Below are 20,092 nucleotides of genomic sequence, written 5' to 3' on the forward strand. Positions count from 1 at the left end.
ATCTAGAGTCATGTCCTCGGTAATATGAAGCTGAGTCATATTATGTCTAATTACCTCTCTTCAATACTTTTTCAGTCAATTTCTATCTCTTCGCATACTTTCTACAACCAACCTCTCGCACCTCCTCACTGGGGCGTCATCGCACCTCCTCATTGGAGCGTCACCACACCTTCTCACATGTCTAAACCATCTGAGTCTCACTTTCCTCATCTTGTCCATCACATAAATTACTCCACCTTCTTTTGAATAACCTCATTCTTAATTTTGTCGCTCCTACTATGCCAACACATCTATTTCAACATCCTCATCTCCACGATATTCCACGATATGCATTTTTTGAACACACGAATTCTTGACTGGAGTTCTTGATTAGCCCGTACTCCACTCCATACAACAAAAATGGTCTAACCACTATTTTGTAGAACGTACTTTTAAGTTTAGGTGATATCTTCTTATCACACAAGACTCAAGAGGAAAACCTCTATTTCAATTATGCCCCCCAATGCGATATGTGACCAATGAAAAGAGTCCACGTGGAGATGTAGTTAATGATGTTAGCTAATATTTCTACAGCCTCCAGGTCCATACAGACTCGTCCACGGCTCCACGCACGTGAGTCTCCTGATACCTTTGTCTCCCTTTGTTTTTTTTCGACTACATTACCAGCGTTTTAATCCTCCTTTCCTTTTAGTGTGCTTTCATTTTTCCTTTCTCAAAAATAATTTAACACCATACAGTTTTCTCACATGGTAAAGACAATTTAAATAATTGAGAAAAAAGAAAGAAAAAAAAGAAGAAGCCTCTTGGTTTTACAATTAACTCATTTGCAAAGTGAGTTCTTAATGTTGTGATTAGTTATTCCTAACTCCAACCAAACAACTCGCTAAAGTAAAAAGTAAAAGTTCCTTCCCCTCTCATCAAGCGATTTGCGTCTTTGTCTTCTTGATTTTCCCTCTTTCTCTCCATTAGATTCTCAATTTCCTTTTGGGTATTTGCCTTGAGATTTTCCCTTCTTGTATTTTCTTGAATTGGGTATAACCCATTAGAATTTTCGACTTTGTATTTGATTTTTTGGCTCAAAAATTGATTCTTTTGGTCAAGAAAAGAAATGGGTGTTGGAATTTCTGTGCTTATAGGCCTAAAGGCAGCAACTTTATTCATATTATTTACAACTCTCAAGAATTATGGGCACCCATTATTGTCAATTCCTTGTTTATATGCATCATTGGTATCTTTCTTGGTAGCATTAGCTGCTAACCCTTCAATTAATCTTCCAATTCTGTTGGGGAAAAATTCAGATGGGACATTTCCAATTTGGTCACTTGTTATGTTTAGTCCTTACTTGTATTTTGTTAGAGGGTTTTCAGCATTAAGAAGAATGAAAAGTGGGGAACCTCCATATAGTGAGATTTCTGAAGGGTTATATGTTGGAGGTTGGCCTTGTTTACCTGATAAATTGCCACCTGGTAATCCTGCTATTATTGATTGTACTTGTGAGATGCCTAGGATGTTGGAGTTTACTGGAAATCATGCATTTTTGTGTATTCCAACTTGGGATACTAGGTCACCTCAGCCAGCTGATATAGAGGCTGCTGTCAAGTGGGCTTGTAGAAAAAGAGCTCAGAATATACCTGTTTTCATCCATTGTGCATATGGTATGATTGTGAACTTAAAAACTTTTCTTTCAGATAAATGTATTTGTAGCAGATCATTCCATTATTTTGTTTTTTGTTACTGTTCTTACTCCTTTCTCCTGTTTGTTGTGTAACACTCTCCATTTCGCATTAATTTGTTGTTGTTATTGCTCCCATATCTCTATCCCCGTTTTCAAACTATTTGGCAGGCTTATTTAAGCTAAGGGTATTCTATCTTTATGAGAAGGGGTAATGCCTGCATACACTGTATGCTCCCACAACCCATCGTTGTTAAGTTGGGTCATGTTTTGATATGTCGTTTAGATGTTACTACCTATGTCCCGATTTAAGTGTGTTAGTTTGACTGGGCACGGAGTTTAATAAATAAAGGGAGACTTATGAATCTTGTGGTCTTAAAATTAAAGATGTGTGTAGTCCTTTAAATCTTGTTGTCTTAAACTTGCCACATTAAATGTTGGAATTGAAAAACTTACTATATATAGAAGGAGACTTTTTTAGGATAGACTAAAAAAGGAAGTAAGACACTAAAACGGGACGGAGGGAGTAAAAGTTTCAGTTGTTGCTAGTTTGTCTGCCCTTCATTAGTGTGTGATGGTGGTATAGTGGATACATTGCTTAAATTGCTTCCTTTGGGTTCATCTTTGTGGTTCTCCTATTGTATTTATTACTGCAAATTGTAGGACTTCTCAACTGATATTTCATAGGAGAAAGCTAGCAGTCTATTAGCTATTTTCCATTAGAAAGCATGAGTTGTCTCGGGCTGAATTGATTAATCTATATGGTGGCGTATCCATATATGAGAGCTCCTGGTGTGATTTACGAATGTTAGGCTTGGTTTAGCAATATCCAAAACAAATGTAAAAATTGTCCATATGCTTTTGGTTTTTTCCCAAGATCAAAACATAAGGTAGTCATGAGGTGACCATTTTTTATAATGTCCAAGTCTTAGAAAATACTGTTGTTACTAACTTGCTTAAAAATTTTAAACTGCTTCCATATATACATAAATGATATACTACTTCGAGGTACTTGTGCAAAATGCACCATATATTTTGTGAGCGAAAATTGAGAACTTTTGTGATATGTCAGTGAATAATGTGCTAGTTAGGTGTGTCTGTACAATTAAGTCGCTCTAGGTCAGGTTTCTTGCATCAAAAATATTATTTTCTGTGTAAGGAAATGATTGTGGTTTAGACTTAATCTTATACTCTTCTATTCTGGTTTTATAGTTTATGTGATATACTGTGATGTGAAACCTGTGGAACAGTAATTGTTGCTCAATTGAGCGTAAAAAATTGCATAAGCCTATATAATAATGTCATCTATTCAAGAAATTCAAAGTATGATGCCCTTCACAAGGCTTTTCAGTTCGTTTGACAATCACTCTATTTCAAGTTTGTAGTCAAAAGTCAATCCATACATGCTTCCTTCAAAGACAGACCATGTTCTTCCTGATGATATATGTATGGTGTGTGTTGGGAGAAGGGTAGTGACTTTTGGAATTCGGTCTCATCTCTTCATCACGTTACTTAACTACTTAAGGTCATAATTTATTTCCTTCGGTTCTTGGGTGTTGGTGTTCTGTGCTCCTACCATTGTAACTAAATGATATTAGCTCTAAAGCTACACTGTTGTTGTGTCTGGCCATGGACAAAGAAATGGCGATACAAACATGATAGAAGAAATGAAGTATTCTTGGAAAAGGATTGGGTACATGGTGAGAGTTAATGAGGATTCTAGAATATATAAACAAAACCAATAGCATTTGAGAGTGTACCATGATCGTAAAGACTTTGAGGAGAAAGCTATGGGTAAGTCTCAAATGTGTGAGTGTTAAATGAGGATTCTAGAATATATAGCATTTGAGAGTTTACCATGATCAGGAAAAATAGATTCTCCACTGGTAGGAGAAAGCTATTTGAGACTTAACCATGGTCGTAAAGACTTTGATATTATGTGAAAAATAACAAACTTCTTGTTAACTTGATTGAATAACAATGTACAATACGACCTCCTTACGTAGAAGTCTTAGGTGACATGAATATGGTAAAAGCCATTCTATTGTCCATATAATGTAAGATCATATCCGATAATAAAGTATAAAATATCCTCCTTGCCCTTCCTAAAAAAGAAGGCATAAAATATCTTAAGGTATTGTACAAAATATTCTATTAGTATTTTTCCTTATTCAAAACTCAATGATTTTAGACGTGTGTGTGTAGACACAATCTCTTAACAATAAACCTTTAGGCTTGATTGAATTCTTTTCTGGCAATCGTTTGCTGACAGTGACCAGATCAGCTGTTGAATAATTTAAAACTATAACAACAAGCTCAATGTTGTGTCATGTCACTGTTGATGCACTCATAGGCTTAGTCTTTAAATCTTAACTTGGTTTCCAATGTATAACTTCTATCGAGTATGAGGAAGGCCAGAGGTGATACCATGAGCTTCAGTAAGAGGATGGAATCTGATCATATTTTTACAGTTTATTAAATCACTGGAATGCGATAAAAGGATAGCGAAGACGGTGGAAGAGGAAATCCCAAGATACTAATTCTTGAACAGACTTAAGAGATGATACTTATACCAAGACAAAAACTTCATTGCATGTTGCTATTGAAGTCCACCAATAAATTTGTGCTCTTCCATTTTCCCTTTTCTTTTCATATACACCAGTATTGTGCCATTGGAGTTGGTAAGGTGCTTAGTATTGTCATTTTCCTACAGAATGGAGGTAAACAAAATAATGGATGAATGGATCGGACTGATATGCCGTTGATACAACACATAGAACATATGCAATTTTTTGCTTTTTACTTCTAGTTTTTGGATATATAAGAATATCTGAAAAAAATCATTTAAGAAGGCCTATAGTTTGTCTTATCTCTTATTGATATATAGCTTTCCTAATGGTATATAGGATACAACACTACTTTATCAAAAGTAAAAGGTAAATAGGATACAACACAAAACAGTGATGGTTAAATGGCATGTATTGTTCAAACTATTAATGAAACACTTACTTTTGCTAATATGCTACGGTGTTGATACTATCAGGTTTGGGTTCCTGTTGAACTTATCACTTCAAACGTATACACAACTAGGAAAAATATTTATTCTGTAGAAAGCTAGCATTTTGTTTGTATAGTAGGCAAAGTTGAATTGCATGAAGGTGTTTTGTAGATATGTCATGAGCGGAAGTCATTACAGGCGTTTAAAAATAGGACAAAATGAAGTGTTAAACCTCAGATGATCCATCCCAAATCCCAATAGCTGGAACGACAGGAAACTAGTATACCATGCTAAACTTGTGATTGATTTGACTACACTGGGAAATTTTGGCTACTTATTAGCAGCAAGTGTTTTTTCTGAGGTCCTTAAAGACAATCCCATATTTTATTTATTTATTTAATAACCGCGATGTACGGGCCAGCTTGTGCAGCTCAATTAATTCCAGGGGATACATGTCACCTCCCACCAGCAATAGGTACCAGGTAACTGTGTCCACCAAGGCCAGAACAGATGTGAAGAAATCACCTAGTGTTTTGTCTCTACGGGAATTTGAACCTGCTACCTCATGGTGCTCAACCCACTTCATTGACCACTATGCCACACCCTTGGTGTAAAGACAATCCCATATTATTACACATTTTACATTTAGCTATTGTGTTACACTTTGATTTTGTCTATATGCATTTCTGTAAATAGATAATCTATACGACTTGTGTTTTTTTTAAATTTAGAAAAGGCAACAGAAAATTGATTGAAATCTGTGACTGGTAGTATGCGTTATGAAAGCTAGTATTGGTTATGAAAGCACAGTTCCTTAGGCTAGAGTTTGATCGATTATGAATACCAATCAACCTTGCAAACAGGTTAATGTGCAGAGCCTTATTAAAATACTCTTCACTGCCAAATGATGTGATGAATTGATTAAGGACCTCTATTAAAACAAATCTGCTGGCTTCTCTGTGGTTTTATTTTAGAGTTTTAGACGCTGCTTTTAGAAGTCTGACCATTGATCCAACGTGCAGGCCCGTAGTTAAAGCTATGAAACCTTTAAAAGTCTTTTGGGGAAGTCATCATTTTATGATAAAGATTCTATAAGGAAATGTGTTCTCTTGCATGTACTGACAACTTACATACTCCCTCCATTTCAGTTTGTTTGTCTTACTTTCCTTTTTAGTCTGTTTTTCAAAAAGAATGCTTCTTTTCCTTTTTGGCAACTTTTAAATTTCCAATTTTCACATGGCAAGTTTAAGACTACAAGATTAAAGGACATTTTGGTACATTATACATATATTTAGTTTACGACCAGAAGATTCAAAAGTCTTCATTTACTTCCTTAAATTCCGTGTCAAGTCCAAACCAGACAAACAGATTGAAACGGAGGGAGTACTTAAACTGCATCAATAAACAGCAATGCCTGCGGAAAACTGTATTGAAGAGCTTAACTTCTTTATAGGTTCCTTTGGTGCTTCAATAGATTATTGCAACAACAACAACAACAACAACGAACCCAGTGTGATCCCACCATGTGGGGTCTGGGGAGGGTAGAGTGTACGCAGACCTAACCCCCACCTTAAATTGCAATGAACATAAAACTTGTCACTGGTATTTCATTGTAAATTCTTGAATTGTTTCCTCTAGGTCATGGAAGGAGTGTTGCAGTCATGTGTGCACTATTAGTAGCTCTTGGTCTGGCAGAAGACTGGAAAAATGCTGAGAAGTTGATCAAAGAAAAACGACCATACATACAAATGAATGCTCTACACCGTAAAGCCTTAGAGGAATGGTCGAAGAATCGACTCTCTTCTCCTAAAGTTGGAGTTAGTTCTGTCATTCTGTCGAGTGCTAACGATCGTTCCTGATCGATTGACTGCAGCTGCAAGAACAATTAACTATAGATGCTTGGCTGTTTGTCTTAACCTTTGTTTACACATCATACTATTTGTTTGAGTTTTTTTGGTTCTTTTTATTAAGTAAAAGCTTGCTTTCCTGATATACTCTTATAATAGAATGTTTGATATTGTGTTGACAAAAAAATTTAAACTATTTTAAAGCCTAAGCATGTAGAGAATTTTTTTTTGTTGTTGTTGTGTATCAAGATTCTCTTATTCTTTTTTTTAAAAAAAAACGTTTATCTTTGTGTAGCAGTAAAATAAAAAGGCAGTTTGATGTATTAAACTTGTGGTATTTGTGGGATCTTGAAAAGGGTCGGACTACATTGAGTCTATTAAGTATTAATTACATGACTAAATACTAAAAAAAATTAAAATTAGGTTATATATTTTAATTGTCTAAATCAATGTAAATTAAAGAACAAATATTCAATATTATTGTAATTCTTAGTGTTTTGAATAATTTTTTTTGTTAGTATTAATATTGATTTGATTTTGATTTGAGTTTAATTAGAGTTAGTAATGTCTATGGACTATAACATACCACTTAAAATTCTAAGTTTCAAACTTGAAATAACTATATAACTATATATATATATATATATATAATGTCGGGTTGATTTAGTTTCGGATTGACTTTTTTAATTTAAACCAAATCAACTCAAGTATAGTCGAGTTTTTTCTTCCAATACCAAATCACTAATCAAGTTTTTTTTCTCAATTTGACTCAATTTATGATTTGATTCGATTTTCAGTTCGATTTTGTACATCCTGCTACGGACCCCACTTATATTACAATAGCTTTTTTTTTATTTGCTTTGCTTCTTTGCCACTTCAACAGATAAGTGAATGCGTTCTTTTATTTTTAATTTTTTTTAATTTTTAATATTAGAATTGAGGCTTTATATAAACTTTAGTGTATCTAGAAGAGTGTCACTGAACAGAAATTATCTTCACAGGTTCATATCTTTTCAACTCATCAATTATATTTTTTGAGTTTTTGTCTATGGTATCAAGTATTTAATTTTTCTCTTGCTAATTAATTATTTGCTTTGATTAATTGAAGTTAGCTAGACTTAGAATTGTAGTATCCTTAATATGATTATAGTACTATCACTACTAAAAAAACCACTATTTTCCTATTAAAATTTCTCACTGAAAAGTATTATATGGTTATTTCTACAGATATTTTAATTAAATCAGTGAGAAAAGAATAAATATTCAATAATTATTTTCAATATTTCAATGAGAATTTATTTTTTACTATGCGATTAATTGAGAAAATCATGCATATCTTATGACATAAATTTTTCATTAAATCTTGATTTGGTTTGAAGATTCTACTATATATCTTTGTTTATAATGCTAAGAGATTAATTTAGTCTAATTATTCAAATCATTTCATGTTTTATAGGTGTAACATAACTATTAGCATTCCTTCATCTTGCTTGTTCAAAGGTTTACCATCAATAAAATCCTCAGCCTTTACCAAAAAGCCTCCATGTACTCTAGGTGAGTTAATTTCACGTATCGTCACTGAATTTTAGAAGATTATTTGTCGTCATATTAAAGTAATAGTATCGTCACAAAACTATATTTTATTTTAATCTAGTGACTTAATGTGACAAGAATTAATTTTTTCATTTTAGTATTATAGTCGATAAAGTTTAGTGACTATACGTTAAATTACTATTGTTCTAGGTTCTTTGAAGAGTATTTCCAAAGCATTTGGGTTGAATTGTTTATCCAATTCCAAAGTCTCAACAATGACAATATACAAGGTGAAATTGATAGATCCTGATGATATGGAGAACGAGATTGAAGTACCCGATGATTGATACATTCTAGATACTGCAGAAGATGCAGGAATGGAACTTCCATACTCATGCAGGACGGGTACTTGTGGAACTTGTATAGGACAATTGAGTTCAGGATCAGTAGATCAATCCGAAGGTACGCTCCTCAACTTGCATTTCATACTCGATGGCAGATAATTGTGTTGTGTCTATACACACAAGCAAGATGAACTCATGAATTGAAGAAACGTTTGATGTGTAAAAGGTTCTCCACGAAGGAGGATTGTTTGCAATAAACTCAGGGGTAAACGATGTATTAAGTCTTTTACATTTTATATCATATTAATGCATAATAAATCCATGTTTTGAATTATTGAGAGGAAATACAGTACTATGAGGGCCAAGATTGTTCTAAAAAACAACCTTATTGTTCTCCAAGTTATTGGCATTACAACAAGTGCATATATAACACCAGTGTTGTTTGGACTTTTTAAAATTATTGATGGGCATTTTTGGAGGATCGTGTGGCAACCAAAAGTGGATCTAGGATTATGGACGGAGCCAACTATGTATTTATGTGTTACAAAATCATTTGATATGTATAAATAATATATTTAGATTTCAGTAAGCAAAAGATAATGATTTAGAATTATAAACTAAATATCTTGGCTTCATCTTTTTTCGGGATTTAAAGTTTATGGTTCTTACGATAACCTCAAGTTAATTAATATATAACAATAATTGAGTCCATGTGAACCCATAAATTACAAGCTAATTCTGTCATGACTGGGAGCTAACATTTTCAATTAATTTGAGCAACACAGACCTTTAGCTTAAATTCAAGATTCTATTACCCCTAAACTTAATTTTCTTCGTATTATTTAAAACCCAGAATTATTATGATCCAATTTTTATTGTTGTCTAACTGTAGATTTGATCTAGTTTTATTGCAGTTTTTGGTGAATATTTTTGTCTAGTTTTGTTTGCAATTTTTATCCTGTTATGATTCAATGACATGAACAAAAATAATAACTTGCAAGCTTTTTACAGCAAATAAATGGAGTGTGAACCTACCAACTTTAAAAGTATGAAATCTTCAACGAAATTTGTGCAAAATATTAAAAATAATTTTGTTGATATCAAAACGAATAATGCAACTTCAGGGATGTAAAAATTAGTGCATAATTATGCAATAACATCATCTTGGTAGATATAACAAGTTAAAACACGAAAATTAATGCAATTTTGACAATTAAGTTCACGTGTAATAAGACTTTTGCATAATTCATGATTAATAGAATTTTCACATAATTTAAATTTAGAGATAATAAGACTCATCATAATTTACGTGTGTATCGTCCTAGTTCACATAATTCTAAGTATATCATTTATTAGTGTATAATTAACCCAGTTTGAATTTTGAGAGATAATACCAAATTTGCCCCTCATGCACCAGTCGAGATTATCCCCTTTGAAAATTGTCCTCTCTTCATTGTCTTCTCTGTTAATTGATAATAATGGATACCATCTTCTCCCTCTCTCCATCTACGCCACCCTTCTCCGCCGCCATTCTCACAGGAAACCACCACTCCGACACCGTATTATCCTCCCTCAGAAAATCCTCCTCCAACTCACCTGAAAAAAAACCTCCTCCTAAATTTACCAAAAAACCCCTCAAACATCTACCTAATTCCACCCCACCACTTATCCTCAGTAACAAGCTATGGTTATCCAAGAAACTGTCACCACCCCCACCCCCACCCCCACCCCCACCCCTTACCCCTCCACCACTATTAGCAAAAAATGAGGAAATGAAAAAAAGAGTTGAAAATAAGGAAAAAGGAAGAATCTTTGTGGGGAATTTGCCATTATGGATTAAAGAGAAGGAGGTTGCTGAGTTCTTTAGGCAATTTGGGGCTATAAAGAATGTAATTTTGATAAAGGGTAATAGTGGGAATGAAAAGATTTTGGGTTTTGGGTTTGTGATATATGAGGGTCCAATTGCTGGGAATGCAGCTATGAAGGCAGTGGAGTTTGATGGTGTTGAATTTCATGGAAGGATATTGACTGTGAAATTGGATGATGGGAGGAGATTGAAAGAGAGAATAGAGGAGAGGAACACTTGGCACGAGGCGGGGGAGGGGTCCGGGAGAGATTTCAGGAAGGTTCTAGAAACACAGCCGGAGAATTGGCAGGCGGTTGTTCGGGCTTTTGACAGAATCAAGAAGGTGTTACGCTTACTGGAATACACTTCAGTACTCTGCTTGCAGTGCTGTAGTCCCTTAAAATGTATGATTGGAAGTGTTTAGATACTTAAGTTTAGTACATTTGTTACTTATTACAAACAAAAAACATGATAAGGTTTTGGAATTGGATAAATTAAGTTGGTTCATTATGTGTTATTTGCTTAAATAATGTGGTAATACCTTTGGTGCTAAATGGGGTGTGAGCAAATGTTGATGAGCTATTTGCTTTAGTAATGAGAAAGTGATATGTGTACTTATCAGCTATCAATATTTCCTTTTTCTGAGATTCCTATGTCTTGCTTCTTTGTGGCTCTAGAGCAAGAGAGGTCTTAGGAAAAGGTAACTGAAAAAAAGCAACATGTCCAGCTTACTGAGGACATGACCCTAGATAGGAAGGTATGGAGGTGGAGGATTAGGTTATAAGGTTAGTAGGTAGTTGGGTGTTGTCGCACTTTATGTGGAAGAGTAGGGGGCTAGCCTCCTCATTTTCCTCTTCTCATTATTGGTAGTACCTAGTAGTTAGTAATTGTGTAGTCTCCTATTCTTCTATGTGTGGTACTATTTATTGCTTTATTTGTGCTATTTGGTTGTTATATTTTTCTTGCAATCCTGCTTTGATAAATTCCTTTTGAGCTAAGGGTTTTTCAGAAACAACCTCACTACCCCACAAACGTAGGGTTAAGGTCTACATACATCTACTCTCCCTAGACCCCACTCGTGGGATTATACTGGGTATGTTGTTGTAATAATTCTTATTAGTTACTCCTTCATCCTTAATTGTTCATTCCCTTCTCCGTTGACCCAAGAAACGAAAAATCTTCATTCATGGTTTACCCCTAATTCTATAAGATTATGTGTCATATATGTAAGGATAAGATGAAGTGCTAGCGAAGTTATGTTGTTCCTTGGCTTGTAACTAGCAGCAACAATGTGTACTTTTGATGATTTCAAGTCCTAGAAGAATTTGGCTTGTGGGTGTGCTGTACTTGCATGTAAATACATTTGTATTCTACCATATACTTCTTATTATTACTACTATCAGTGATGTGACTTTCTGTTCACAGCTATAGTTATCCAGAATTTGTACAATTAAACTCTCAATTGTATAAATTCATAATTTGTTTGTATAAATTCATAATTTGTTTGTGTAAATTCAGAATTTCCTAATTGAATAAATTCAGAATTTGTATATGCTTACCTTAGCATGTATATGCTTGTAATATTGATACATTTGATTTGTATAAGTTCTGAAAAATTCCTAAAATGTATAAATATAGAATTTGTATATACTTACCCTGTTTGTATATTCGCAGCGAATTATACAAACGGATATGCAAATTATACAAACAGTGGCTATAGCTATAGTTACGGAATGTAATTACCTAAACTGTAGCTATTTCGGCCTATTAAGTTTTAGGACTAAGCTATTTATGAATATTCCACATATTTATTTATGGTATACCTTACGTTCATTTTAGTCTCATGTAAAGTTGTGCATCAGACTTTTAAGAAACTCTTGATCAATTCTTTCAGATAAAATAATTCCTTCTATTTTTAGCCATCCAGGAAAGAATTTGGCTTAATGGTGAACTACTATGCAAGGAGGGGTGACATGCATCGTGCACGTGAAACCTTTGAGAAGATGTGTGCTCGAGGAATAGAGCCAACCTCTCATGTATATACCAAGTTAGTTCGCCTTTATTAACTGTTGCTTCAGTTCTATCTATCCATTTCCATCGTTAGACAACTCTTCCAGTAAATCGCCCCATAACTAAGGATGGATATGATTCAAGGGTGATCTTGGCTACATATTTGCTCATTCTTCAGTTCGGCAATTCTTCTTTTTTGAAGTGTAGCACGAACCTGTCAAAAAAAAAAAACTTAACACTCACGGGAACTGGTTATTATTGTAACTACTTAATTGCTTTGCTTATTTCCTCAGAAATATATAACATTGCTACTTCTGAATATTGGTACCTAGTTATATGCTAGTCCTGAAAATGAAAATGAATACTGTACTATCTGTATTGCTTCAACAAAAGTGTTTTGCATTTGCAGCCTTATTCATGCTTATGCAGTGGGTAGAGACATGGAAGAAGCACTATGTTGTGTGAGGAAAATGAAAGATGAAGGAATTGAATTGAGTCTTGTAACTTACAGCATTCTTGTTGGAGGATTTGCCAGAGTGGGCAATATAGAGTGAGCAATTCAACCACTTTTAAGTGTTGTTATTCATTTATCATTATGTTGTTTTTAACATTTACTTTAGCTTTGTTAAGTTTGATTAATTTGAAAATGTTGACCTCTCCTTTTTTCACCTTTGTTTAATAAAGGACCTCGGAGATGTTTGATGAAACTGAAAACAATATTAGAGAACAAAAATTGAGACTTGATTAGACTATCTTTGACTATGTCTCTTTAACAATTTATGATTATTAATAGGCTGAATGTATTGAGCACATGTTTTCTTATAACACCATATGCAAGTCACAATTCTCCAGTATACAGGTGAATACTTTTGTTAACCTCAATAATTATTACATATTTTCTGATATATAACATCAGATGCAAGTCATGATTCTCCAGTATACAGACAAGTATTTTTGTTAACCCCAATAATTTAAACATGTCGCATTTTCACATGCAAAGTTCTAGGCATTGAAATCTCTATCAACTATCATCTGATATTGATCATCTTTTTCAAAAAGTCATCTGATATTCATCATTCTTAGATTTGAGTTGTTCGCACCTAAACTTTCGTATAGCATTTCAATGACAAGCAGATCTCTAAAGTGATTTTCACTTTACCTTATCAAACATACTTAATGGCCAAGTCTAATAACTTAGCAGCCAACTGGTACTGAATTGGGTATTCAACCCCATTTAGGCTTTAACCTTTGCTCAGTGCCTTACACTGGGGAGTATCAGTACTCTTCTATTCATTTATTTCTTTTCTTTATAGTGTAACCCCTATGGCATCTAAACAACTTAGTCCTATTGCATGATAGAAAATAAGAATACTGATTTTCCTTATATGGTAAATGTGTATATGATAATGTACTTTCTTGAGCTAAGGGTCTATCGGAAACAACCTCTCTACCTCCCAAGGTAGGGGTAAGGTCTGCATACACGCTACCCTCCCTAGACCCCACTTTTGCGACTGGGTATGTTGTTGTATATATGGTAATGTCTTTTATGCATAGAAGAACTGTCAGCATTTAGTTTTGTCTTCACTTAACTCATCTCTTTGGTAATCTAGTTTTCTGAGTTCTGTCAACTTGTTTTTGATCAAGATTTCTCTCTACTTTTCTGAGTTTCAACTTTTATTCGGGATATCTGATGAGAACTTTTCCTGATATGTCATTTCTCTTTCTGTTTCTTGAAGAGCTGCTGAGCGATGGTTCGAGGAAGCCAAAAAGAGGGATATGACATTAAATGCAATCATATATGGGAATATCATCTATGCTAACTGGTGTGTTCTCATTGAATTTGATCCTTTTTGTTTTTTCTCTTTTGCATTAGAGTTCGTTCGGTCTTGTGTATGCAGTTTTAGTGTAAACAATTGCTGTTACTGGAAAAATGCTAATTGCTGCTGCACTATTCTTTCTCTGCTGTTTTCTCATATTATTTTTATAGGATATTATTACGAGTTAATGTTTGCCAAATGCTAATTCCTGCAGTAGTATTCTCTCTTCAGCCTTCTCATAGTAAATTCTTCTCTTAAAGATATTATTACGAGTTAATGTTGTCTGTTGGTTTTATTATCAAATGCCAGCCAAACATTCAATATGGATCGAGCCGAAGAATTGGTCAGGGAGATGGAGGAGGAGGGTATCGATGTTCCAGTTGATATTTATCATACCATGATGGATGGTTATACTATGATAGGAAATGAAGAAAAATGTCTCATTGTATTTGATAGACTTAAGGTAAAAGTTTATTCAGTGTGACTTCACAGTTTTGGATTGATGAGTGGAAGTCATTATGAATTGGTGAAACTTGAATGTATCTCTACGTGTTTAACATGGCATTTTTCTCATTCTTGTTTTTTTTATTTTGGTCAGATATTGTAGTTTCTTTATTGAGAAAAAGGAGGTGAGAAATTTTGTCGAATGAAAAGTGAACATTGTATTGAAACATTTGCTTTCCCTTTTTCCTTTATCCTTCTGAGAGACCTCTACTCTTCCTGTGTCATTACCTTAATAGAAAAGATTGTTTTAGGTCAAACATGCATTAGTTATCCAAGTTTATTTATTTTGGGGCATCTTACTGCTGTATTCATTTATGACATAATTTTGTCTAGTAATATAACTTTTAGATAGAAAGGATTTTAGCAGGTTGTAAGATTTTTCTATGAAGTGGTGTTCGTAAGAAGAGAGATGGTTGGCATTTACTTTCTCAAAAAATAAAAAAAATGGCTGGCATTTTCGCCGACAGGGACTGGGGCAGCCTCCGGGCTTTACCTGAGACATTTTTCTATGAAGTGTTCTAAGCATCATCAAGTGTTTTCCGTAAGTGAAGAAAACTTTTCATACAGAAACGGAGAAAGTAGAAAACCTGAACAGTTCAAAATTAGCACAGCCTTTCTGAACAGCTCTTTAAAGATGAATGGGCAGCTGTATCATGTGCATTGAATCTCAAACGTCACTGATGATTGGTCTAACGAGGAACTGTAATTATTTATCGCAGGAGTGTGGATTTACACCTTCTGTTGTCAGCTATGGATGTTTGATGAACCTCTATATCAAGGTGGGTTATTCTGCTTGCTGTTAGATCATTCAAAACCTTTCTTGTGTTTAACTTGTTAAATTGCTTACTCAAGTCATATTACAACTTCTTTCGTTCATCTGAATTTTGTAAAATTGGTGTTAACCATTGCAGATTGGTAAGGTATCCAAAGCTTTTAAGGTCAGTGAAATGATGAAATTGTCTGGCATAAAGCATAACATGAAGACATATTCCATGTTGATGAATGGATTCATAAATTTGAAAGATTGGGCTAATGCTTTTGCAATTTTTGAGGATGTAATAAGAGATGGTTTGAAGCCAGATGTGGTACTTTATAATAACATTATCAGAGCATTTTGTGGCATGGGTAACTTGGATCGCGCCCTATGCATTGTCGAGGAAATGAAAAAGGAGAGGCATATGCCAAACTCGCGGACATTTATGCCAATCATTCATGCTTTTGCAAAAGCTGGAGAAGTAAGAAGAGCACTAGATGTTTTTGATATGATGAGGAGGGGTGGATGCATCCCAAGTGTCCACACTTTCAATGCTTTAGTTCTTAGCCTTGTTGAGAAGCGTCAGGTAAATGACTGAACCATTTAGGTAGACTTAAAAGGAGCTTCACGTTTTAGCTTCTGACCTATCATGTCAAATGCTATCGGAGCAGGGGACATGCATGTCAGCATGATCTATTTAAATATAATCAAAAATTCCAAACTGCAGCCAAATTGTTGATTCTACATGCAGACGCGTTATAATGGTAAACTAGCACTGCTGCCTCCTAATGTAGAAGGTTTCCATTCGAGGATATTCTTTTATACCTTAGGAAAATGTAGCAAACCAGTGAGTGCCATATTGATGTATCTGTGATCTCTCTCTATACATATATATTGTCAATTTTCAATATTGGCTAATAGACCAATTCTAAACCACCAAACACAAAATTTGATAGAAAATTCTTGATCCCGCTTGCAAATGCAATCTCTTGGACAACTTGCATTGTTGACTCCATGTAAAAAAAGGCTAATGCCCTTAACTGCCACAGCCATCCCCTCAGAGTGCTCAAAGAAAGGGAAAAAAGAGGGAAAGAACTTCTTTGATTTCCATCAAATAGAATTCATTTTATAGCTTGCAAATGCATAGTATAGTTGGAAGAAGGGCATATGGATGTCGTAGATCAGCAAATTTTCTTGGTAATTCTCTAGAACCGTGCTCAAGAGTTTACCAAAATATGCCAAAATTAGTACTCCCTGTATATTTTAGGTCTTCTTTGAATTTGCTAGATGGCCTTTAAATGCTAAATTTTAGTGTAGATGGAGTTTATAAAATCGCCATTTCCTTCCATATCCCTCATTGTCCTCCTCTTTTTAGTGAGAGAAGGGTTGGAACAGGGAGTCTCTTCATTATAATAGCTGTTTACATAATCTAGTTTTATGAGTCAACAGTCCTTTTCTTTTGGCTTATACTCTCTACTGGTATCCGCAATATCATTTCTGGAAAATTTTCATGCCTAAGCAACTGCTTTTTCTTAGCTATTTATTTTTCCACTTAATCTTTAACTTGATACAGATGGAGAAGGCTGTACAAATTTTGGACGATATGCTGCTTGCAGGCATTATTCCAAATGAGTACACATATACAACCATCATGCATGGTTATGCATCTGTTGGTGATATTGGAAAAGCTTGTGAATATTTTTCAAAAGTTAAAAATGAGGGTTTGGAGCTTGACATATATACATATGAGGCATTACTCAAGGCATGCTGTAAATCAGGCCGGATGCAAAGTGCTTTGATGGTTACAAAAGAAATGAGTGCCAAAAGCATCCCCAGGAATACCTTTGTTTATAACATATTAATTGATGGGTATGGTTAGTTTTACAGTTGATGTGTACCTGTTCATCATAATGCTTTTGTTAGGAATTAGGATCATAGCTTACATTTTATACTTTGATAAACCTAGGACCATCATCCAATGGAACAAAAGGAGGAGGAAAAAATGTTGATTAGAATAATTTAAATTTTCACTTTCCCTACTCTCAGTAGGTTCTTCTGCTCGGGTTTGCGTTTCTTGTTGCTAGACCATGATTCTCCTCCTCCTTCTGTATTTCTTGTTGATGCAGATGGGCTCGACGAGGTGATGTCTGGGAGGCTGCTGACCTGATGCAACAGATGAGACAAGAAGGAGTTCCACCTGACATCCATACATACACGTCATTCATAAATGCTTGTTGTAAAGCTGGAGACATGCAAGTATGTACTTGATGATCTATATACAACTTTGCCTGTATTTATATTGTTAATTTTAGTTTGTTTGTTTTTTCTAAAATTGGGGGAAGGGGAAACAGGGGAGGGGATTACGATGTGGGGAATCGAACTCGCACCAACAAGATGAAAGTCCAGATAGCCAACCAACTGAGCTACTAAGATCCCCTTGTTGATTTTTTGTTGTTTTAATGCCTGCCGATGAATATGTTGAAATCATTTCTTAGTTGGTATGCTGATCAATAGTTCTTATTACGCATTTTGAAAAGGAGCAACTATTATGTAGTGAAACAACAACTACTACTACGCCCAAGTTATTTGAGATATATTTCATCCACATGACATTGAGTTAGCAACTTTATGGTCCAAATAATACTTGGCCTGCAAGGTTTATTTGCATCAGATGCTTTCAGTAATTTGATTTTAGTTGCTTTTTCGTTGTCTTAATTGGTCTTTAAATCGTGGCTTTTCTTGGCAAAAAAAATTATGTTCTATCTTATTTTTTTAAGAGTAATAACCAAAAGATTCTGATCAACATTTTCTTGTGGTTTACAGAGAGCAATGATAGCAATTGAAGAGATGGAAACTGTTGGGATCAAACCTAATGTAAAAACCTATACCACTCTTATACATGGCTGGGCACGGGCATCTCTTCCGGAGAAAGGTCTGAAATGTTTTGAACAGATGAAGCAATCTGGTCTGAAACCAGACAAAGCTGTATATCACTGTTTAATGACATCATTGTTGTCAAGGGAGACAGTTGCTGATCAAGATTACATTATAACGGGAATCCAACACGTTTGTGGTGAGATGGTGGAGTTTGGATTAACTGTTGATATGGGAACTGCAGTTCATTGGTCCAAGTGCTTGAGAAAAATTGAGAGAACTGGTGGTGATATAACAAAAGCCCTTCAAAAGACTTTCCCGCCTGATTGGAGTTCTCACCGAACCCTTAATGCAGCTTCAAATGACAATGAGAATAAGGAAGGTTCAGATGATAGTGACAATGATCGTAGTTCTTTCTATGAGATCAAGAGTGATGCTAACGATGATTCAGATTTATATAGGAGGCAGTAGCGTAGTCTTTATCAGCCTAGCTGCTGCTTGTGTTGTGCCCAAGAGCCCTAGGTGTATATGAAATTTTGACACTATTTTGGCTTGATCAAGATTTTGCAATTTATTCTATGTTCTTGAATTGTAAATGTCTTCTTTTATGGTTTTGACTTTAAGCAGATAAAGTGACTTCTTTTGGATGTACAAATATGTATTAAATCTCTTACTTGTAGTCAAATGCTCACTATGTTCTTGCAATTTTCATTTTTTCTTGTAATCAGATTTGATGTATCACGAATCAGGATAAAGTAATGCACATAAAACTGATAGCATAGTTACTTGTCTGTTATAATTAGAGGTCTCAAGTTTGAACTTATTGCCCGAGTCAGTTAAAATGAAAAAAGAGAATTCCGTTGCCGGGACTTGAACCCGGGTCTCTCGGGTGAGAGCCGAGTATCCTAACCAACTAGACTACAACGGAATTGTTATTTACACATGGACTATTAAAATCCAAAGACTACTACAAAACAAACTATAAGTTCAATAAAATTATTATTTTTTCTGATATTTCATGATTGTCATATGGATATGGACACTTGTAAGTTGTGGTGGAGAATGATTTTTACGGAGGAGTTCAACATCTATTATTTATGTATAATAAAGAATTTTGACTTTGTATACTGCGATTTTTTCAACGAATAAGATTTACTCTCTAGCACTACCCCTGCATATAAAAAATGTTGTGGATACATGTCAGGGGTGGGACTTAAAGTGTTGGTTACGAGTTTACAAGAACCTAGTAATTTTTGTTTAGACCTTACATATATATTAAGAAATTTACTAGATATTTGACTATGAACTCCTCAACTATTATTACAATATTATTATTTTAAAATTATCGTAAAAATTCATAAGCTTCATATTATAAAAGCGCAACTATAAATTGAAACCTCAAAGTTGTCATTAACACGCAATGTAGTTAAATAATAAAACATTGTTTTCGTTGTTGAATAAAAAACTAATTATAATGATCTCTTTAAGCATAGAATCAATGTAAATTGAAAATTTAAATGCTCATTTGGAAATATAATTTGGACTTAAACTTTCCTAACCCAAACTTAATGAGCTTTTTCCACCAATGTTATATAGTCCCTCCGTCTCAAAATATTTATCTCATTTTTTATTTACATGCCCCTTCAAAAAATATTAAGTAGAAGGAGTGTTTGACCATTTTATTTAAGTATAATATTTTTGTCATTGAATATTTACGTTATTTATGTGTCATTCAATATGTTTATAGTCTTCAAGGACAATTACTACTAAAGGTAAAATGGAAAAAAAACTGTCTCAAACATCTAAAATGACATGTATTTTGAGACAAATTACTTAAGGACATAAGTATTTTGAGACGAAGCAAGTACTTCCTCGTGTTATTTTTATTTGTCG

The 20,092-nt window shown here is 34.3% G+C and overlaps 2 protein-coding genes and 1 non-coding gene across 3 annotated transcripts; 2 read left to right on the plus strand and 1 right to left on the minus strand.

Moving 5' to 3' along the window:
* Window positions 1–758: 758 nt before the first annotated feature.
* LOC129871205 (uncharacterized) lies at window positions 759–6,726 on the plus strand. Its single transcript, XM_055946088.1, has 2 exons — window positions 759–1,655; window positions 6,309–6,726. Exons 1-2 carry the CDS (start codon window positions 1,109–1,111, stop codon window positions 6,527–6,529), a joined length of 768 nt encoding a protein of 255 aa, XP_055802063.1. The 5' UTR covers window positions 759–1,108; the 3' UTR covers window positions 6,530–6,726.
* A 3,077-nt stretch (window positions 6,727–9,803) lies between these two features.
* On the plus strand, window positions 9,804–18,878 carry LOC129870124 (pentatricopeptide repeat-containing protein At5g04810, chloroplastic-like). The gene is made up of 10 exons (XM_055944734.1): window positions 9,804–10,583; window positions 12,160–12,287; window positions 12,660–12,800; window positions 13,987–14,073; window positions 14,377–14,530; window positions 15,291–15,350; window positions 15,483–15,911; window positions 16,899–17,194; window positions 17,452–17,581; window positions 18,149–18,878. Exons 1-10 carry the CDS (start codon window positions 9,873–9,875, stop codon window positions 18,668–18,670), a joined length of 2,658 nt encoding a protein of 885 aa, XP_055800709.1. The 5' UTR covers window positions 9,804–9,872; the 3' UTR covers window positions 18,671–18,878.
* Window positions 18,879–19,054: 176 nt separating this feature from the next.
* On the minus strand, window positions 19,055–19,127 carry TRNAE-CUC (transfer RNA glutamic acid (anticodon CUC)). The gene has a single exon. It is a non-coding gene; the product is annotated as a tRNA-Glu (tRNA).
* Between the last annotated feature and the right edge of the window lie 965 nt (window positions 19,128–20,092).

The sequence above is a fragment of the Solanum dulcamara genome, chromosome 10 (assembly GCF_947179165.1).
Source record: "Solanum dulcamara chromosome 10, daSolDulc1.2, whole genome shotgun sequence".
NCBI classification, from domain to species: Eukaryota; Viridiplantae; Streptophyta; class Magnoliopsida; order Solanales; family Solanaceae; genus Solanum; species Solanum dulcamara.